Here is a 19,559-nt window from a genome sequence, read left to right on the forward strand (position 1 = left end):
GACAGAGAAACCCGATGAGTCTTCAAAAATGTTTTTTTCTGTATTTATTGCAAACAATAAATAACAATACACTCTCAATTTCAAATACAAAAAAATACAACTTTGATAAACAAGCATTTCATTGTTTCATTACATCAGAATAATCCCTTGGTATTTGCCTCAAAGTTCCCTGTAGAATAACCCCAATCTGAAGGGTCAAATAAAACATGTTTGATGTTACACCAAAATATACCACTGTCAATTACACAAGTACACATTACATGTGTCCAGTTGTCTGCCGCTGAAGTTCCTGAGAGTGGAAACGGTGTGGACATTCAGGCTCAGAGCAGAGCATCCACCAGCCTCTGGTAAGTTTCTCTCTCCTGTTTCAGGCCGTGGTGCTCCTCCACATACAGTTTTCCATTCCTGACAAGTCTCTCTCTCAGCTCATGATCTGACAACAGCCTCCAAGACTGATGCACAAATTCCTGGCAAGGATAAAGGCAAAAGGAGTCTCTTTCACTGCCAGATGCCACTTAAATCTCACCATTGAAGTTGCCCGAAGATACGTTTTTTAAAGCTTAAGAGATATACAGTAACAAGGCAAAAGAACAGAATTCAGATAAAAGCCTTTGCTCTGATTAGTAAACACTTCAAAAGTGTCTGCATATTGCCAAAGGATGGAGATATTTGTGGCTCCACATCCAAGTATGTCCAACAGACCTTTTCAGTCCCTCCTGATAGCTGTCACCTCTCATTTACTTATGAAGAAAGGGAAAACTGCAACTGTTAAATATTGCCAACCACCAGCTGTCATTGAGACATAGGGAGGCAAAGACGAGGATAAACATTTAGACCAATTAAAAAATAAGAAATGGTGCCTTCACTGAATGTCAGGACGTGGCGTATCCACGTGGCATCCTCAATCACAGTGGCTCATCAGTCGGCCGGCAAACTGAGAGCCAAAGCCTCAAAGTGTGTCTGAAACATGACATCAGCTGCAGCAGAGAGCCAATGGGCATGCAAACTTTTAACCGCTGCCAGTCAGCAAGCCACTTCACTTTACTTCACTCAAGTGATGCGATTATGTCTGGAGAGGCTCTTGGTAGGAAGATGTCTCTTCTCTATGGCCGTATAAGAGCGATAAATCCTCAGCAACAGGATTAAAGCTCAACTTATGAGCAGCATGCTTATAATCACTTCACTCTTACCACAAATTACAGAGCCAGACAGGGAAGGCCATTATTCTCCTTCAAGCTTTCGTACTTATGTGTTTGTTTCCTTCAACACGCTTCTTGATACCAATTCTCACTGTGCAATTACTTGGAAAGCTTAAAGAGGCACCGTCCATCAAAAGTATTTGAAAGCATTTGAAACACGGAGCGTGATCCTCTGTAACAAAAGGTCTGGCTCTGGCATTTGCCATCCATCAGTACTAGCCGCTGTAGTTTATCTGGCCCAAGTCGCTGCAACCATCTGTGAGAGCCTCCTTCTCGCAGCTCAGGAAAGCACACGTGACCCCCCCGCCCTCCCCAGAGAGGACTTATCTCCTGCCACTACAACATCACGCTAGAGCAGAGTCTCCAAACATGCTATATCCCTCCTTCAACTGGCTTTACCTTGGGTTAGTCTGCTTTTGCTCCAAACCTCATTAAATGTCAAACTGGCTAGTTCTTGTGGGGGGGCTGCAGTGTGTTGTATCACCGTGTGGAAATATTGCAGCAGGCAGCTTATTCAAGGAGGTATCAGCCTCTTTTGTTATAATATACCTGTCTGGACTGAAACAATTAGAGTTTACAGTACAAAACTCAACAAAAGAGAGTTTTCACTGGTCTAACTTGTCAGTATGTCACCTTAATAAGAAGCATCCCACAATCTTGAAACACTGCTCCAAAGCTACTAATTAGCAGGAAGTACTTTTCTGGTCAGTTGAGGTCACAGGGGCACATTCAGTGTGTCTTCTCTGTAGTTCATCAACTCTGTCAGCGTTAAAGCTTAGCAGAAATTAAGGCGTGCAGTGATCTAGTCAGTATTTGTCACTTTATACCTGAGGAGACGAGTAGAGCAAACCAGTGATCTCATGTTGCACCACAGCTGCATTTCCAGGAATGTCTCTGGCTAGCACGGGCAGCCCCAGATCCATGGCCTGTTGGAGCACATAGTGTTAAACTTACAAGGCGTTCAATCTTTAATTCTAATTTCCCCCCCAAGAAACAAAACCATTTTGGAAATCATGGGGCTTAAACATTGTGCTCCCCTGTGCCATAGTTCAGTTACAGAATGAACAATCTGTATCAGCTAATACCTTCTGCAGGTTGTTGAGAGAAACATGCTAACACACTAATCACACCTTAAGCCTACTGTGGATTGTCTTAATCGACTGTGTTTAGGAGCGATTAAGTGGATTTGCAGGTTTTGCTCGCTCAGGAAGCGAAATATTGGAGTCAAGCAATTAATTTGAGTAAATGTCCCTGAAGTGGTCAGATAACATTGTAGCTGAGCAAGAAACAGACAGATAAGGCCTGGTGTAGATATTCATGTTTACAAAATGATATTTGCAAATGCTTTGGATGGGAATTTAGGAGCTTGGTTAATCAAAATCTATTATTACACAACACAAGGCCTGAGCAGTCATAAGATATAGTTTATCGGTTGAATTCAGTCAAGTCATGACACTCCAATTAATTATTACATCGTCCAATTACCCATGAGCCCTGAAGATGTTTACCTCCAAAATGGCGGCTGACATGCCCTCTGAGATGGAGCTGTTGACCATGGCGAAGCAACATTTCATGGCAGCATGCAGCTCCTGTTGGCTCCTCTCCTGGGCCAAGAAGACCCCTGCTGTTCTGCAGAGGCAGTGGCAAAGCTCAGTACTGCGTGACTCAGGGCTCGCGAAGGCGTGAATGATGATGAACTGCAGTGACAAGCTCCGGGCAAAAAAACACGGCTGTACTATGTATGACATGCACCGAGAGTCCAGGTGAAGGCCTAACCAGAGAGGGCAGCTTCCCCACACAAAAACCTTTGCTGTGGTGGAAGCCCTCGGCAAACAACTGAAAGATCGGCCAAGACTTGAGAGTGGAGGGAGGAAAAGAGAACTCTCCTCAGATTAGTATTCTGTTCCTATTTTGTTAAGATGAATGTAAGCAATATTCGCCTGGATATTTTTTTTGTGCCACGTGGGATAAATAGAGGGATAAGCAGTCTTTAGTTTTCTCAGAGGAGTAAAGTTTTATCTGAAGTTCTTTTATGAGATGCGTAACTGATAAAGAAAACCAAACAGGACCGAGGGCTTACCTCTTAACAACAGCTTCCACCTCAGCAGTAAGCGTAGGATCAATCTGGCAGCCACAGAAAGATCACAAAGGAGAGTGAAACCCCTTCACCGACTATCAAAAGCCTCAAAGTCATCAAGGATAAACAATGACACAATTAATAATTTCTACCGTGAGCAAATCATTTTCTGAAAATCCTGTATTTTCAGAGATTGGGGTCAGGGTGGGGTGGGTGGCCAATCTGATTAATTGTGATGTGGGATTTGTGTGCATTAGCTTGCCCATAGAGAAGTCAAAGCGTAGCAATTTAGGTCAAAGATGCTGCCAAGCAAGCTGCTACTTTTTCCCTCTTTCATTTCATAGCTGATGGAATTTGGAAATTGAATCTGCTTTAAAAGCGTGTGTGCATTAAAAATCAAAGAATCTAAACAGAACATTTTTGCATCGGAGTGTAATCTGGGATTTACTTGACATTGCAGAACCAGCAGGGAATGGATCACAGCCCACGATAAAGGCTGCATTAACATAAAACTAATTATTTAAGCACATATTCTGTACGGTATCATTGTGAATTAACAGATGCTGCATTAAAAACCCAACATCAGTGCTTTTGTTATTCTAAAAGAATCTGTCACAACTATTTTCAGGATAATAGCGTTGATTGTCTTTTCCTGCCAGAAAAGACGCATCATTCCATGATCTGAACATTAGAGGTTTTTTTTCTTGCCATTAGGAGGAGCCACAAGGAAGCTGCACACAGTGATGCTTGATAAGTCACAGAGGAGTGAGATGTGTCATCACTGACTAACTGACCTGGATTTTCCCTTTCAATGACAGATGATTCACAAACAGAGCGCCTACTACTTGAATAAAGAAGCCGCGGATTTACAGTACACATGACAGCATGAGCGAGGCATGCGGCAGTCAAACTTCCATTTCTATGTTTAGATAGCATGGCTGCTTAATTATGTACATGAGAAAAAAGTTCACAAGGAACTGCAGAATCCTAAAATTATCAATGGTCATGTTTATTATGAACATCTGCCTTTTCATTTCTCTGACAAACAAACAGAGTAACGCTGTGATTCGGGCGTCGAGATAAATCGCACGTCTAGCGTGTTATCAAACAACAACAACAAAGCCAAGCGGAGCAAGAAGCTGCAGTAAGACAGGGTATAAGCCCCTAGCCATGTCTAATTGAGTTGTTTTTCAGCAAAACTAAAGCAGAACATACCTTTTGCCTGACATCACTGTTTGAAAGAAAGAACAGACACTGAAATACTGTACACTGATGTCATATCAAAGCAAGTCAGGGGAAAGACGAAGACGAGCATATAGAGAAATCAATGAGCGACAGACTGAAATGAGATAAGGAGAGGAAAATATAGAACAGTTGTTAAAGTTGTTGACTGCTGCTGCTGCTACTACTGCCGCTGCCGCTGCCAGCCGCCATCTCACTTCAACAGTAAGAGAAGGGAAGCCCCCCGCTCATGGGAGTGTCTAGTTTACAGGATGAATTATGAAGAGCAAAAATTGTGGCGCTTACATTTCCTTTTTTAAACTTTTTGGACTCACTTGACATGAGGCCATGACTTCTTTAAATATTCAGCTCTATTCAGTTATTATTGTCAGGAAGGACAGACAGGACATAAGCCTGTGGTTGTGTGACTGGGCTACCAATGATTTTAGGTGAAATAAATACCAAACCATATACAGATCAAGCCCCATTAAAGCAATACTTCACCCAAAACTGTATTTTGCCCATCAAATACTCACAAATAAGTGTCTTGAGCTCACAAAGAGGGGTTTTTTCCCCCTCCTGCATCTTGTCTTTGTTCCAGAACAAGGAGAGAGCCAGCCCTGTATCTTTATAAGTTAATGGTGCCCAAAGGCCTCAGACTGCAAACAACAAAACTGTCCAAAAATGTCCATTACAAACTCTAAAGTGCATCATCCATTGTGATCCACACCTTCTTTATACAGCGACATGCTCAGTAATCCAACACTTAGATTTCAGCTAAAAACAAAAACTGACAACGAGTACATACCCAGGGATGTGTGCATCACAACAACATCCAGGGTAAATGGGCTCGTTGTGACCTTACAGACCACAGATGAATATGCAGAAGTAGACTTTTTGTTGGAAAAGAGTTAACTTGTTGTCTTACATCCAACGAAATATAGCACAACAAATATGCAAAGGCTCAGTATTGAGTAATGACATCAAAACAAATTCTTAAGCATATGACATGTACCAGAAAGAGTAATGAATAAGGCATGAAAAAATATGGTCTATATCAGTGCATGAATTATTTTTAGAAACACGTATGTACCTAGATGTGACACCAACCCGAGCTTCTAACACATCCGTGTTCCATGGTTGTCTGACCAGGTGTTTCTCTCGTGCTGTGGTTGCTGCATGACAAACAGATTTATAACTGCTGTGAAAAAATGTTGACATCACGTTGATCTAAATCAGTTCCACATTCGACCACAAAGTAGGTGGTAATGGTGGACCGGCGCTGTTGTTTTAACTCAGAATAAGAGGGTGGCTGCTGAAGCTCTGTTTCGTATAAAATTACGACAGTAATCAATAGTTTTTACTATTCGGCCACATCACTCTCTAGGGATGGCAATTCTCCGGGGCCATGTGCAGTTTCACATGGATTCAGCTGCCCTGCAAGGACATGGCTTGACTCGGAAGGACAAAATGATGGACGGGCGGACGAATGGCAAGTTCTTCATTTTCTTGTCAGATTATAGGTCAGCACTTGTTCACGGTTGTGTTGAGAGCAACAAGTTGGTGCATTCAGTTGAAACAATTTGCTCGCAGTCATTCATGGTTGTGCTAAACCATGGCCTTGTAGTTTGTTTGTTTTAAGCCCAAGTCAAAGCATTTACAGGTTACTGAGCGTTTGGCTGGATAAAGAAGATGTGAATCATATCAGATGCACTTGAGAGTCTGTAAGTGGACATTTCTGGGCAGATTTGCTGTTGCTAGCCACCAGTCACTAATAGCTTCAACTAAATATACCATATTTTCTGCATTCTGAAGACAAGAAGAAGTACTGAAAAAGGAAAAAAAAAAATTCATGAGCCCAACACACATCACTTAATTACCCAAAAGGCAAATTATATTTTTTGAGTAAAGCATTGCTTTAAGATATTTATTAGTCATGCAAGTGCCCGTCTGTAATAAACAATGCATATCAAACTCTCAGCCAGTGAGAACCACCAGTACCCCCCGCTGACTCGCTCCTGTTTGCAGAGGATTGTCATTTCTGCTCAGCGTTGGCTGCAATTTGGATAAAAAGCTAAAGCTGGTATCTCTGCTACATCCAATTAGAGGCTGCCTGAACTCCTGGAGCAGGCGTCTCAGTAATTTCAGTAGCACATGGTCATAGTACTAAGAGAAAGACACACACACACACACACACACACACACACACACACACACACACACACACACACACACACACACACACACACACACACAAATAGAGAAAAGAAACCTGAGTGTATTGACTGTGTATTTACCTTCGGCCCAACAATGACAAACACATTCTGGGGATTCTCACTATGCCACTCTGTAAGACATAAAATGAAAACACTGATGCAAACAAAACCACAGCAGTTTTGGGGAAAAGTAAAAGCAGTTAATCTGTTTTATTTTATATAGAATTATCAGGGCTACACTTTCTTGAAGTAACAAATGGTCTCCATGCAGGTAAGTCAAATGTGAAAAGACACATCAGCCACTCCTATCTGCAGTAAAATATTTTTATGCACAATTTGACGCCCTCTAGTGAGGTTTTATTTCCATAACTGTGTAATATCATGAAACAGAATTAATTCAATTACATATTTTGCAAATCAGAGGCCATTTCTTATAAATGAATATAATACAAGTTCCCATAACATAAAGGATACACAGAAGACAATGTCACTGCAACCCGAGCTGTCAAAAGAATCTCATTGCACTTTCACATAAATTTTCAATTAGCTGAAACTCAGAGAACCGCAGAGATCTCGCATCATGGCTAATTCATGAGAGCGCTGCCCTCGCCTCAGAAAGGCTTTGTAATTTAACTGAGGAAAAAAACCCACCTGCTTTCCTTCAACATCCCGCTTTGTTGCCAGTGTTTGTTTTATGGTTATTATTACTTCTATAAAAGAGATGGGGATGCACGGTGTACCTGAAAAGACCTCCACCAGATAGAGGGGGTCCTTGACTCTTCTGAGGCCACAGACCAACAGGAAGACACTGAGCTGGTCCAAATCCTCCCCACTTACACCTGGAGGGAAGCCAGACACACACACACACACACACACACACACACACACACACACACACACACACACACACACACACACACACACACACACAGAGGCCAGGCCACAATATCAAAACACTGCATAATGAACATCCCGAGTACATCAGCAGATAATGAAAGCAATACATCACCCAAGGTCATGAGGAAAATAAGACAGCGGTGACTAATGTGCTTGAACAATTCTCTGATCAGAGTTCTGACGCTCAGCGGGGAAATCGTCTGGAAGGTTGTGGCCTAATCAGTGTGTAATATGGCATCACAACTATATAGCCAATGTGTTTGGGTGACAGTTAGCAAACCGAGCAACTCAAGATTGAAATGAGTGACACAAACAACATGCAAACAACGTCCATCTATCCAAGAAACTTGTATTAAGGGAGAGGCAATCCTACTTGAGTCAGCTCTATTCCCACATCATCTAACTCTGGCCTTCAAGAGGGATTAGTTCAAGGCTGGCAGCCGTGGACTCTCTAAAGCCAAAAGATACAAGTCCTGACCCTAATAACACAACCCTGCAATATAACGATGGCAATACGCACAACGGACAGTCAACTCTCTGGGCTTTTTATAAGTAAACAGACCCTGAACTCAACAGATAATTACAGTACACTGGACCTCAGTTGTACTGGGAGTATTTATACAAGAGGTGGACCAGAACTAGCTTCTCCACTGACCTGTGAACAGGGAATTGGATTACGGAGGCAACTTTGAGTTAATAGAGAGCTAATTTGAAGCATTACATTGATAAACAGAGACAATTCCCTGGCCCCTGAGCAAAGACAACACAAATGTAAACCTGCACCAAAAAAAGCTACACACGGTAACGCTAGCAGCCCTGTGAAGCTGAATCCAAGCACAGTACATCTTTGAGTCATTATACCAAACAGAATTCTTTGGTTTTGTTCAAACTGCCAACCTGAATCTGAGTTTTGGCATATCCATTGATTAATTGATTGATTTTGTGACATTTTGTTTAGCCTTAAACTGCATAGAATCTGATTTTTGAAACAAACTTTTAGATGGTTTAAGGTTTCAGATTCCAACAGATGCATCTCAGTGTGGATGCTCTGAATATTCAAATGAGAAATTTTCAAAGTGTCCTTTCCATCACTCTCAAGCTGCATCTCCACAGGTATCGTCCATCTTCAAGTCTTGTGGGTAGATTTGTGATGATCTGGATCTGGACACAGCAAATCTGATCATCACTTACTAACAACAGTAGAGACAGAAACTGCAGGCTGGAAAAGGCCTTCCAGACATACTTTTATGAGGACTTACAACAGGGTTCATACAAAAATAAATCTTTAGGTCCTTTTGGTTCAATTATACAAACACACATCCATGCAGCGGCGCATTTCTACTTGTGCAAACACTTTTTATCTATGATCTTTTATGCTTCACAAAGACCCAAAAGGATTGATCCTACATGTTCAGATGGTGGTGTTAGTAGTGATTATGCTAGTAAAGCAGTGTTGAAACATTTAAGATGACAAAGAATAAATACCACATGCCATAATACCACAAACAGACACAAGCAGGTGCTTAAAGCACAGTGACAGTGGAGTGAAATCCCCGGCTGCCAGATAAGTCCAGATCAGGGGGCTGAGGCAGCTCTTTAATGCTATTAAAGAGCATCTTAAAATGACAGCGTGGAGTCCAGGCATTGACCCTGATCCCATGAGCGTACTGTCAAAACAGCACCTCATCTACTGGATGTCTCCAGCTTCCCCGCATTGGTTTGTCAAGATGTGAAGGCACATGAGCTAAGGTAAATACCCAAGTCACAACCTCAGGGTGAGATGCAGGGGAATAATGGCAGAGATGGAATCATACAGGAGCACAGACCTGTCAAAATGAGCAGAAAATTCAGAGAGATAAAAGGGAAAAAAAACAAAACCTTTGGATCTAAAGCACAATTCATCTTTCCTCATGGGAGACAAACAAATAGTAAAAATCATCTATTGTGGCAGCAGCAATCACTCCTCTCGCTTTCTCTGCAGATCCTGTGCTCTATGCAAAAAAAACAAAAAAAACCCATTGCTGCTTGTTTGCCTTTGACTTCAGAGCGGCGTTCGGAACAATCCCCTCACGCTTTCATCACAGTATGTTTGTGTGTGTGTGCAGGAAGTGGGAACGCACATCAATCTGAACAGTGCAAACCAGAGTGCACAGGGATAATGGCAACACCATCAATGTTAAACACAGGACACTCTGACATGTACGAGCAGGAAAAGCAGGGGTGTAATTAATACAATTAATGATGGCGGAATTCCATTTAGCTGCTTTGCTTTTAGGTTACTCCTGTGCACGCTGGCTCGCTGCCACGGCTGCAACATTTAAATACAGTCGAGGCAATGTCAACTCATGAGCTTTCCCTAAAATGAAAAAACCTACTGATAATATTCTTACTGTTGTATCTTATATAAGGAGAGCAAACACACACACAAAAAATTAAAAAGACAACCCCCCCAAAACAAACAACCCAAACCCTAATTCAAACACACACACACACACACACACACACACACACACACACACACACGTGCACCATTGCATCCGCAGGGAGAGGAGTACATTTAATTGCTGTATTATTGAAAGTACATCATGACTGCACGTTGAAGACACAAAGGCTCTTAGCAATGCATACCTGGATCAACTCCAGGCTCCATTAGTCAGGTCTCAGTCAAACTGCTGATAATTATAAATTACATCTCGTCAGATTGTAAATACACAGAAGCAAAGCAATAGAAACCATATGAAACATTCAGATTGAGTCCAGCTATTGTGTTCAGGGTTCCTAAGATTCTTCCCATTTATGATGACAATTTGAGCTGCAAAATTGCAGTTACTCCATGGGAATAATGGAAACAAGTTCATGCAACCCACATGTTTCAGCAGCACGGGGCAGTTGGTGCCCTCCAGTCTTTGGGGATACTTTTTTTTGTTGGCACCATTCACATCTTTAGAGCCGTTTGGATGTGAGGAGATGACACAACTTGCTGAACTCAAATAAGCAACACAGCAACACAATTAACTCAGCTGTATTTGGCAAATTTGTAAATTTGGTATGAAAGAAGAACCTCAGAACAAATAAACCATCCAACAGATGAAAAAGCAGCATTTTAGTTCGCAACAAAAAAATGTATCTCATTACATGATGTGAGAGTTTACTCTCACTTGAATGAAGCCAGCAAAGAATAAATGTCAGACCAGGTTTGTGTTGGGGAGCAGCATGTCAGGACAGCAGAGAGCGAGCTGGGCCACCAGGAAGGAGCCAGGTGCAACAGGCCCATACAGAGTTCTACCACTAACTTCTAGTCCCTGTTGAATTCTCAATCTACTGCAGGGATTCACAATCCAACTTTGATCCTTTCATGGCTCCTACTAAATCTCCCAGTACTGCTGAGAGAGGCCTTGTCATCCAACACCAAATTGAAAAGAAACAGCACAGCAAAAGGATACACAAGAATTTAAACAGTGGTTGCTGCCGTGGCCTTTTGGAAAATGTAAAGATTTTATGCCTGTGCGAAGAGTGTAAGAGCCATTCACATTTGTAGTAAAGTTATCCCATTACACTACCTGTGTCTCCAGCTTTTGTTTTGATGGTCTGACTGGGTTTTAACAAAATACACATTTGCGCTGCTCAGTTAATTGAAATTAATCCCAGTGTGTCGTACTGCAATTTTCAAATCGCATTAAAGTGCGAGCCAGTGCCAAAATACCATTTTACATTAAATTGTGGTGCAGCAGAGATGTCCTGCCTACACATCAAATTCCCAAGACTAAAGAAAACATCTTCTTGTGACACAGATCCCCACCGACACTATTCTCATTTTAGTGGGCTTTTCGATGAAAATTGAAAAAAAATGGAGACAAAATTGTACAATTTTCTCTAATATCACAAATCATATTTCAGTAACATATCAATATGAGGTAATCTTTTTCAAAATTGTTCATCCCTAATACACTCACGTTTTAAATATGCTGTGGTGTGCTGCCGTATACAGTGTGTGTCTGCAGGCATGTTTATTATCAACTGGTGACCTTTTTGCCTTTAGTGAAAGACATTAAGCATGGAGATGCTTTATGAAGGAAAGATTAGATGTAAATTAGGTGCTTGCAGAAGACATGCGAGTGAGAGATTAAGAAATAGAGCATGACACCTGCCATTCGCAGATAAGGAGGCGTCACCGATGAAGATCACGTGAACAGTTGACACCAGATTTTCAGTATTCTGAAATATTCATTATCCTCCCAGAGGTTGTTACTGTGCAGGTACTACAGACTTATACTGAGTAGTCTGCTCAATGTCAATAATCGAAGGTAAGAAAACCTTGTTCCCCTCAACTCTCAGAGTTTCGCTTCATTCTTACTCTTCTATATTATTCTCCTCTACCAAGAAGCTCATGCATCCTTTTAACCCCTCCTCGCCAGGCGCACTGCAGGGGACAAAAACAACAAACACCAAGTAAGTGGCTTTCATGACCAACAGCTTCTAGAACTGAGCGCTCTGTGCTTGTGACACCCATAGGAGAGATAGCGATGCATCTCTAATCAGGAAGGCTTTCCCGGAGGAAGACATCATCCTTGTCCAGCCTATTAAGTCATTAATTTCTGTCACTAGTGATGGATGGATTAATAAACACTAGGCTTACACACATTTTGGTACATTTCCAGGATTTTACCACATATATGAGGTACATTTTCATTATCAAAGATCCTCAATATTCAGTCATTTGTGATGCAAATTTTAATTACTTTTTCAAGTATTTCTTGCCTTTATGTATTTTTGAAAAAATATTCTCAGGCCTTGAAATTGCTATTTTCAGATTGTGATCAGATAGGAGTGAACCACTATGCCGGGAGTGTGTGCTAAGATGAAGAGGAAGGTGGGTGGGGGATGACACGAAAGAGGTTTTTGCACGAATCGGCTTCTGTCAGGTTGCATGTTTAAAAGAGAACAATGACCTGACTTCAGGTCACCTTCGGGTCATCAGAGTACCCCGGGAAGAAATGGAACATCTAATCCTGTTGACGAGTAAAAGCCTATAAACGACAACTATTACCTTGAAGACTAACATACAGGTAGTGGGAGCGGTTTATCGTTTTATTCGATTTTTAAAGCTCTGCTCTCACCAGTCATTTCCACTCTACAAACAAACACGTAAAAAACCTGAGTCGAGAGGCTTTGCTTACAGCACTGTGATGATAAACAGGGGCAAGAAAAACTCAGAATGATTTCTAAAATGTTCCTTTATGTTGCTGAATGAATCAAACTCAGTATCATGTAAGTGATCAAATTAGCACCAGGAGAGGGCCCAGATATGCTCAAAATGGAACAACCAAATTACAGTACTTTGATCACTTCTGAGAAAACACAATACTGTGGTGACTCCTTTTTGGAGTATAACAAATGGAGAAGTGACTGTGGGCAATTAGTATGACTTGCACGGTTTGTGAAGTGTGGTGACAAATGGCCTTGGGCTGTGGGGCTATTAATCAACTGGTCCTCTCTGTACTCAACTGTGCTCTCTATGAGCACTAATGCACCTTGACATCATCCTGCTCTGTCCAATTTAAAGTCTGGGACGAGTGTAAAAGATCCTTGAAGCAACAAAACATATTAACTATTTAAACAGGGGCTAGAAAATTGGAAGGGAGAGGAGATGCTACTGACAATGATGCATCTAACATGATATAAAGTAAATGTGCTGTAAGCTTTCTGGTTGGTACCGAATGAATGCATTCCCTACTGTGGCTGCTCCACGGCTGGAAACATCTATAACTACTGGTGCCAGAGCAGGAAGGATGTGGCCTCAAATATGACAGAAGGCTTACGTACATCTCCTGAATATATATAGAATATAGAGCTGGCCAGAACCACATCTATTTGACCTATTTTACATGGGACATGCAGTTACTTTTTTATCTTATTATCTCCCATCGTACATGAAACAGCTGTCAACTAAATGTATAGTGCTCATACCAGGATCACGCTGAGCCTGACCAAAATATACTTTCCAATACAGCAGGATATCCAAAGCAGGATCCCAATGGGGGAATACTTTCAATAGAAGAGGAAGGAAATAAGACTGGCTTTAGTGAGTCGTACCTGCGCTCTGTAAGAATTCCCTCCAGCAGAATTTCTCTGCCACCTCCGTCTGGATCCCTGTAGGATAATTGCAGATAAAATGCTCCGGTGAGGCGTTTAGTGTACATCAGCACTGAAATCCATAATGCAAAAAAACAATTATCAGTGTTTCTTAGTTATTTGGGCGAGTAATTTAGTCTGAAATCATTTTCTAATCATCACTTCAACTCATTTGTAACGTTTGTATAACATTAATTTAACTTTTAAAATAAATGTATTGGCACAGATTTTCAAAGTCTGAGACGGTGAGCTCCTTTAAACCAGGGCTGTCCAAAATGAGGCCAGCGGAGTAAATATGGCTTGACATAAGGTTCCATTTGGCCCAACAGACACATAAATAACTGATGAGGGAGCAGAGTGACACTTTGTCCAGGACATCAGTGCACAGACAAAAGGGATTTTTTTTTAACAACATAATATGTTCGTGTTTGGCCTCCAGCACACCATTAAGTGTCACTTCTGTCCCTGCAAGGGAGACAGTTTGGGCATCCTTACCTGAGACAAAGCGTGGAATAAAGCCCCCCCATTACATTAGTTATAGTTAATAATCCAAGCTATCGGCTGTAATTCTTCACAAAAATTCAGAGTACACAAGAAGACAGCTTGTCCTGAGTCATTTATTAGTTTCTGGCACTTGGAAAGTGAGGAAAAACAGATGTGCCCTTGTTTGTATCTCTTAACCACATCTTCAACCACATACATTCAGGTATGATGATAATGTCTCTGGATAACTAATATCTTGCTGTCTGGAGTCCCCCCGGGGAGGCCCACCTCACACTTTGAAAACCTCTGTATTATAATACAAATATTTGCTGTTGTATGTGATTTCCATATAAAGAAAGGCACTTAAGAAGGCTCACAATCAGGTGACAAGTAGAACTGGATGAGATGCATCCATGATCCAGTCATGAGAAAAAAAGTTTACCTCAGTTGACAAGAAGGTATGAACGTGACTTCCTTGAGAGCATCTCAATGGTGCTGGAAACATGTGAGACATGACTCACTGTACTTGTTACCTCGTTGAGGTAAAGGTCTGAAAGGTGTTGTATTCATTTCATGCCATCAGAGTGAATATGACCTTTTGGGTACAAAATGTCAACACTTGTCTAGTATCATAATCAGTATATGACTTCTTGAGGTCATAGAACATATTCTGAGAGCACACAGTGACCTTTGACATTTGACCACCGCATCTGAATGTGTTCATCCTTCAATCAAAGTGGATATTTGTGCCAAATGTGCTGAAATTCCCTCCCGAGACACTGCGTTAACGAGAATGGCACAGAGAAGCCGGAAACATAATGTCTCTGGCCGCTGCTGTAGCCAAAGCGGCAGCACAAAAAAACCCGAGGCTCTCAGTGGTCTGGGCACAGCCATGCAGCTGGCCCAGGCTCTCCTCTAATCTATGACGGGACAGTTTGCCAAACAAGGCTATTGGCTGGAAGCAACATGGAAGAGTGATTTGGGTTGTCCTACATGACACGGTAGCCAAACGCGAGAGCAAATACAACTCTGCACTGGCAACAGCGTGATAATGGATGAAAAACATGTGAAAGCTGATTAATGAAATACTTTAATAGTAAGTCAGGGTGCACGGCATCAGGCGAGGATATTCCTCCTGCACAGCTTACCTTGAGGCTGCACATTGATTTTACTGCTCTGGGACAGCTTCAGAGAGAAAAAAAAACACACATATTTGATTAATACAAAAAAAACAGATAAGAGTTTTAAATAAATCAGTAAATTACAGGCAACTTTTCTTCACACAATTTGGTTTGTCAAACAATGGAAAAAAGGCAATTATTACGCTTGGCACAACTGTACCAACATATTCAGAACAAACTTTCAAAAAAACAAGGCTCAGCAAGGTAGCTGTTAAGATAACATGAGCTCCTACAAAATAAATCAAGAGGGGATGGAAAGGGAATTGACTGGATGTTATCACACTAGATCCGTCCCCTCTGTGTGTTCTCTGTCACAATAAAAAAGTGTGAGGATGCCTCTCAGTGCCCGTCCTGTCTGCCTGCTGTCAGCACTAAATGGCAGAGATAAAGCACGCCACTCGCCTCGATCCGCGGCGCCTTGCTAGAGTCTAATCTGAAAATAAAACACTGTAATATTGTTTTAATGCAGAACTATTATGGGACAGGGGGGCATATTGTGTTTGTATAGTAAAAGCCCTTCTGCTGTATTGTTTATTGAAGCTGCCGGGTTCCTGCTGCGTGTTGATGTGCCATGAAATGCAAACAAAAACCTTCTGCTCTCACTACTTCATGGGAGCTTATAATACAGGAGATTTATGCTGAAACAGCTCCTATGACAATATTAGTAGTTGCATGTTTATGTTGTATATGTAAGTGAAATGTTTATGTGTGTGTGTGTGGGCATGTGTGTGCCGGGGGGGGGGGGGGGGTGGGGTGGGGTTTGGTGCTCCATTGCAGCGGTCATAAAAGTACAGCTGAAAACTGATATGGCTACAACACAGGCGGAGACCCGCCAAGGTAAGAGATCAATACTTATGAAATGTAAACTGCGACAGAAAACAAAAATGTTAAACCGTACCAAAAATAACTCGGCCCTTTTTTTCATTTTGTCCGTAAACGCAACTGCAAACCTGTAAAAAAACAAAACAAAACAAAACAGGTTGGAGGCAGGACTTCAGGACAGAGTCCACAAATGGAAACGTGGAGAAAACAGAAATACTGTATTAACTGTTAAATGCCTTGTGTGTTTACCCTCAATCCAATTATTTTATTTCCACAGATAACGTACATAGCACTCATCAATTTTCACATGCTTTAGATAAATACATTATAGGCATCAGCTTTCTTTTATATTTGGGCATGTCTTTAAATAAAGTCTGATGTAATTCTAAAAGGATGAATTCCATCCCGACTGTGATTTATGTCTATATGATTTTATCCTCGCTGTCTGAAATGAGATGAGGATCTTGTTTTGACCTTGAAAAGCTATAAAAGGTTCAGTCACACGTCCAAGACTGAAAGCCTCCTGGTTACTTATATCACGACCAGTATAGATTTTATATGAACTATTTCTATCGTGAGGTTTCAAGGGTCGCATCTGCTTCCTGCTCTCTCCTGAGGAAGTCAGCTTCAAAGCTCTGTCGGAGCAAACATGTATGCTGAGGCACGGACATTACGGATACAAATAAAGTGTTGATTATTGAGCTTGTCAGAAGACAAGAGTTCCAAACACGCCACTAGATCAAGCAGAACTTGTCTACCCTTGGCTCAGCAGAAGAACCACAGGCCATTCATCAACACCAATACTTTGAATGTAACATCTCACGATATGAAGGCTCCTGCCATAATCAACATGATTTGTTACACGCATGCATTTTCAGTTATGACATGTTCTACTGACAAAAGCCTATTCACACATTTTGGAATCATTAAGCAAATATTACAATGAGCAAAGCCGTATGTCTTTTTTTTTTTGTTTATTAAAAATAAAAGAACACATTATCTCAATTATAAAAGTTGCACATTTTAACTTCAGTTAATTCTGTTCTAAATTAATGAAACCTCTTTCATCAAAAAAAACAAAACATATATTTTTATCCTTTCAAAAAAAAACAACAACATCTAAGAGAAGTAGCAGATTGTGAAGTGTAAAATCAAGAAGTAAAATATCAGTTCTCACACTGGAACGGAATGAAATATTTTAAAATAGTGATTTTCAGGAACATCACCTTGCTTTATGCAGCACCTGCTGCATGACCACACGCCTCTGCTCAACTTTCACATCTTCATTTATGTCTGTTCCGCCAAAGACAACACCAAAAGGTACTTGGATGTCTGTCGTGAAGGTTAGACATGAAACGATTAGGTCTGAACAGAATAATAACAGTAACCCCATTATGTTGGCAAACACACATGATTGACAGCAGACTACAATGGCGAGTGTTTACCGAGGAGAAGTCGGCCTGCTCTGTACAGGTGGATGGCCAGAGCTCCCTCAAATGGAGGATTCTGAGATACCAAGTGTGCCACTTCAAAAGAGGACCGAAACTCTTCTGCATCTCTGAGCACACACGTGTGTCCTGCTGATTCAATGTGGGACCTAAAATAAGATGAGAATTTGAACACTCAATTTATGAAATAAAATATGAAAACTCCTCTACTGATTAGGAAACTTTATTATGAATTATTTACTCATTATAGCCACATATGAATGAGAGCGCTATTGAGCATATTGTCAAACACGACTGCACTTCCAGGTCAAAAAACAAGCAAAGAAGAAACATCAGCGACCAGAGGATAAAGCAGGTAATCCCAAAAAAGAATAGAAAAGACCCAGAAAGATAAGTACAAATATCAAATTAATTTTCTGCTTGAAAAACCCATCTATTGCAAAAATGTTCGTTTTCGCAGCGTTTGATGAAAATGGAAGCTCAGGTGTTTCTTTGGTATGTTCAGTTTTCTTATAATTATGGCACAAAATATTCTGGGGTCTTGAAAGAATCTTCAACATGTTCAAAAATCCATGTGTGACTGGCAACTTTTGTTTGAAAAAAGAAAAAGCTGGCAGGGAATGAGTTAATAGGCCGTTAATGGTTTTTTTTTTTAAATAATAATTTAAAAACTCACAAACTTTGGTGCTGTTAAGGTATCTAAGTTCAGTACCCTGGTCTTGCTACACACACTCTTGTTAGTTTGTCTGTAATGCACATGTTCATGACTTTGTTACATTGAATAGATTAATCTATTACTTTGGTATGAACAATCCAACTTCTGGTATTGTGACATCCACCCTCTAAATTTACTGTATATGATGCCTCCTATTGTTTATGGAGCCTCAAGTATGGACTTCACCATCTCAACTTTTAGCAACGGTAGGTGACCATATTTGGACATGGGGTGGGGCATTTTACTACCATAATTTACTAGGGAAAAATCATTCTGTATTCAGGAAGATGCCAAACTAGTGATTCAGGTGATAAAACAATTAAGAAACTGTTTGTGAGATAATAAATCAGGCAAAATTGAGGGCCGTATCCTAATGGTTAAGTTTTAAATATGTTCTTTTCTACCAGTAGAGTCACACCCTGCTGGCCATTTGAGAGAATGCAGACTTCAGGCACTTCAGCGTTGGATTCACTGGAGCCACGTCCACTTATTTCAGAGTACTGGGTTACATTGATTTACTTAGTCTTTGAGCAGTAAGAGAAGCGGTTTGACTTTTCTCAGCAGCTTTAGATATTGCCCACACTGTCACACAATCTCACAGTAATATTAGCTTAATATCTAACCAAATGTAATTTACCTTATTCGCTCGGCAGTGGTGTGGTTCCCAGTTTTGGGACTGAGGCATGCTAAAAATAGGATTTTCATTTCTTCACTACTGACACGTCTGTAAAACTAACTAATAAATTTGAATATATCCGCGTCATTAAAACCCTGAAGCACAGAGCGGCCAACACAGCCTCTAAATGTCGCTTTAGAAAGCTCGTTAAGCAGAAGTCTTCTCACATTTCCTGGATGCAAGCTGACGATTTGGCAATGCACCACGCTTGCAATGTTTGTAAGTCCGTCTGCCATATGATCCCCCGGAAACACAGGACGTTGCGCACAAAATGTCTGAACCTGTGGAGCTACTTCGTAATTTTCTCGCAAAACCTTCCTCTTAAACCCACTTGAAAACGAGCACATGGTCCGTTCAAATAAATGTCTCATGAACAAGTCATGGATTTTTTTTTTTTGCCGGCGTTGAAAAAGAAGTAAACACCAAACCACTACTTCCCTCTCCAGCTGGTACAATGTCGGCGTCGGCAGATCAGATCTCCAAAGTATATGG

The 19,559-nt window shown here is 41.0% G+C and overlaps 1 protein-coding gene across 1 annotated transcript; it reads right to left on the reverse strand.

Moving 5' to 3' along the window:
• Positions 1-36: 36 nt before the first annotated feature.
• On the reverse strand, positions 37-19,522 carry glt1d1 (glycosyltransferase 1 domain containing 1). Its single transcript, XM_086207315.1, has 12 exons — positions 19,029-19,522; positions 17,674-17,825; positions 17,455-17,560; positions 16,305-16,356; positions 15,374-15,410; positions 13,704-13,760; positions 7,454-7,552; positions 6,795-6,844; positions 3,280-3,323; positions 2,708-2,828; positions 2,027-2,125; positions 37-467 (listed from the first exon to the last, which is right to left on the reverse strand). The coding sequence occupies exons 1-12, from the start codon at positions 19,094-19,096 to the stop codon at positions 321-323; spliced, it is 1,032 nt and encodes a 343-aa protein (XP_086063441.1). The 5' UTR covers positions 19,097-19,522; the 3' UTR covers positions 37-320.
• Positions 19,523-19,559: the final 37 nt, after the last annotated feature.

The sequence above is a fragment of the Aulostomus chinensis genome, chromosome 6 (assembly GCF_037954235.1).
Source record: "Aulostomus chinensis isolate RoL2024-O1b breed Wild chromosome 6, RoL_Achi_v1.0, whole genome shotgun sequence".
NCBI lineage: Eukaryota > Metazoa > Chordata > Actinopteri > Syngnathiformes > Aulostomidae > Aulostomus > Aulostomus chinensis.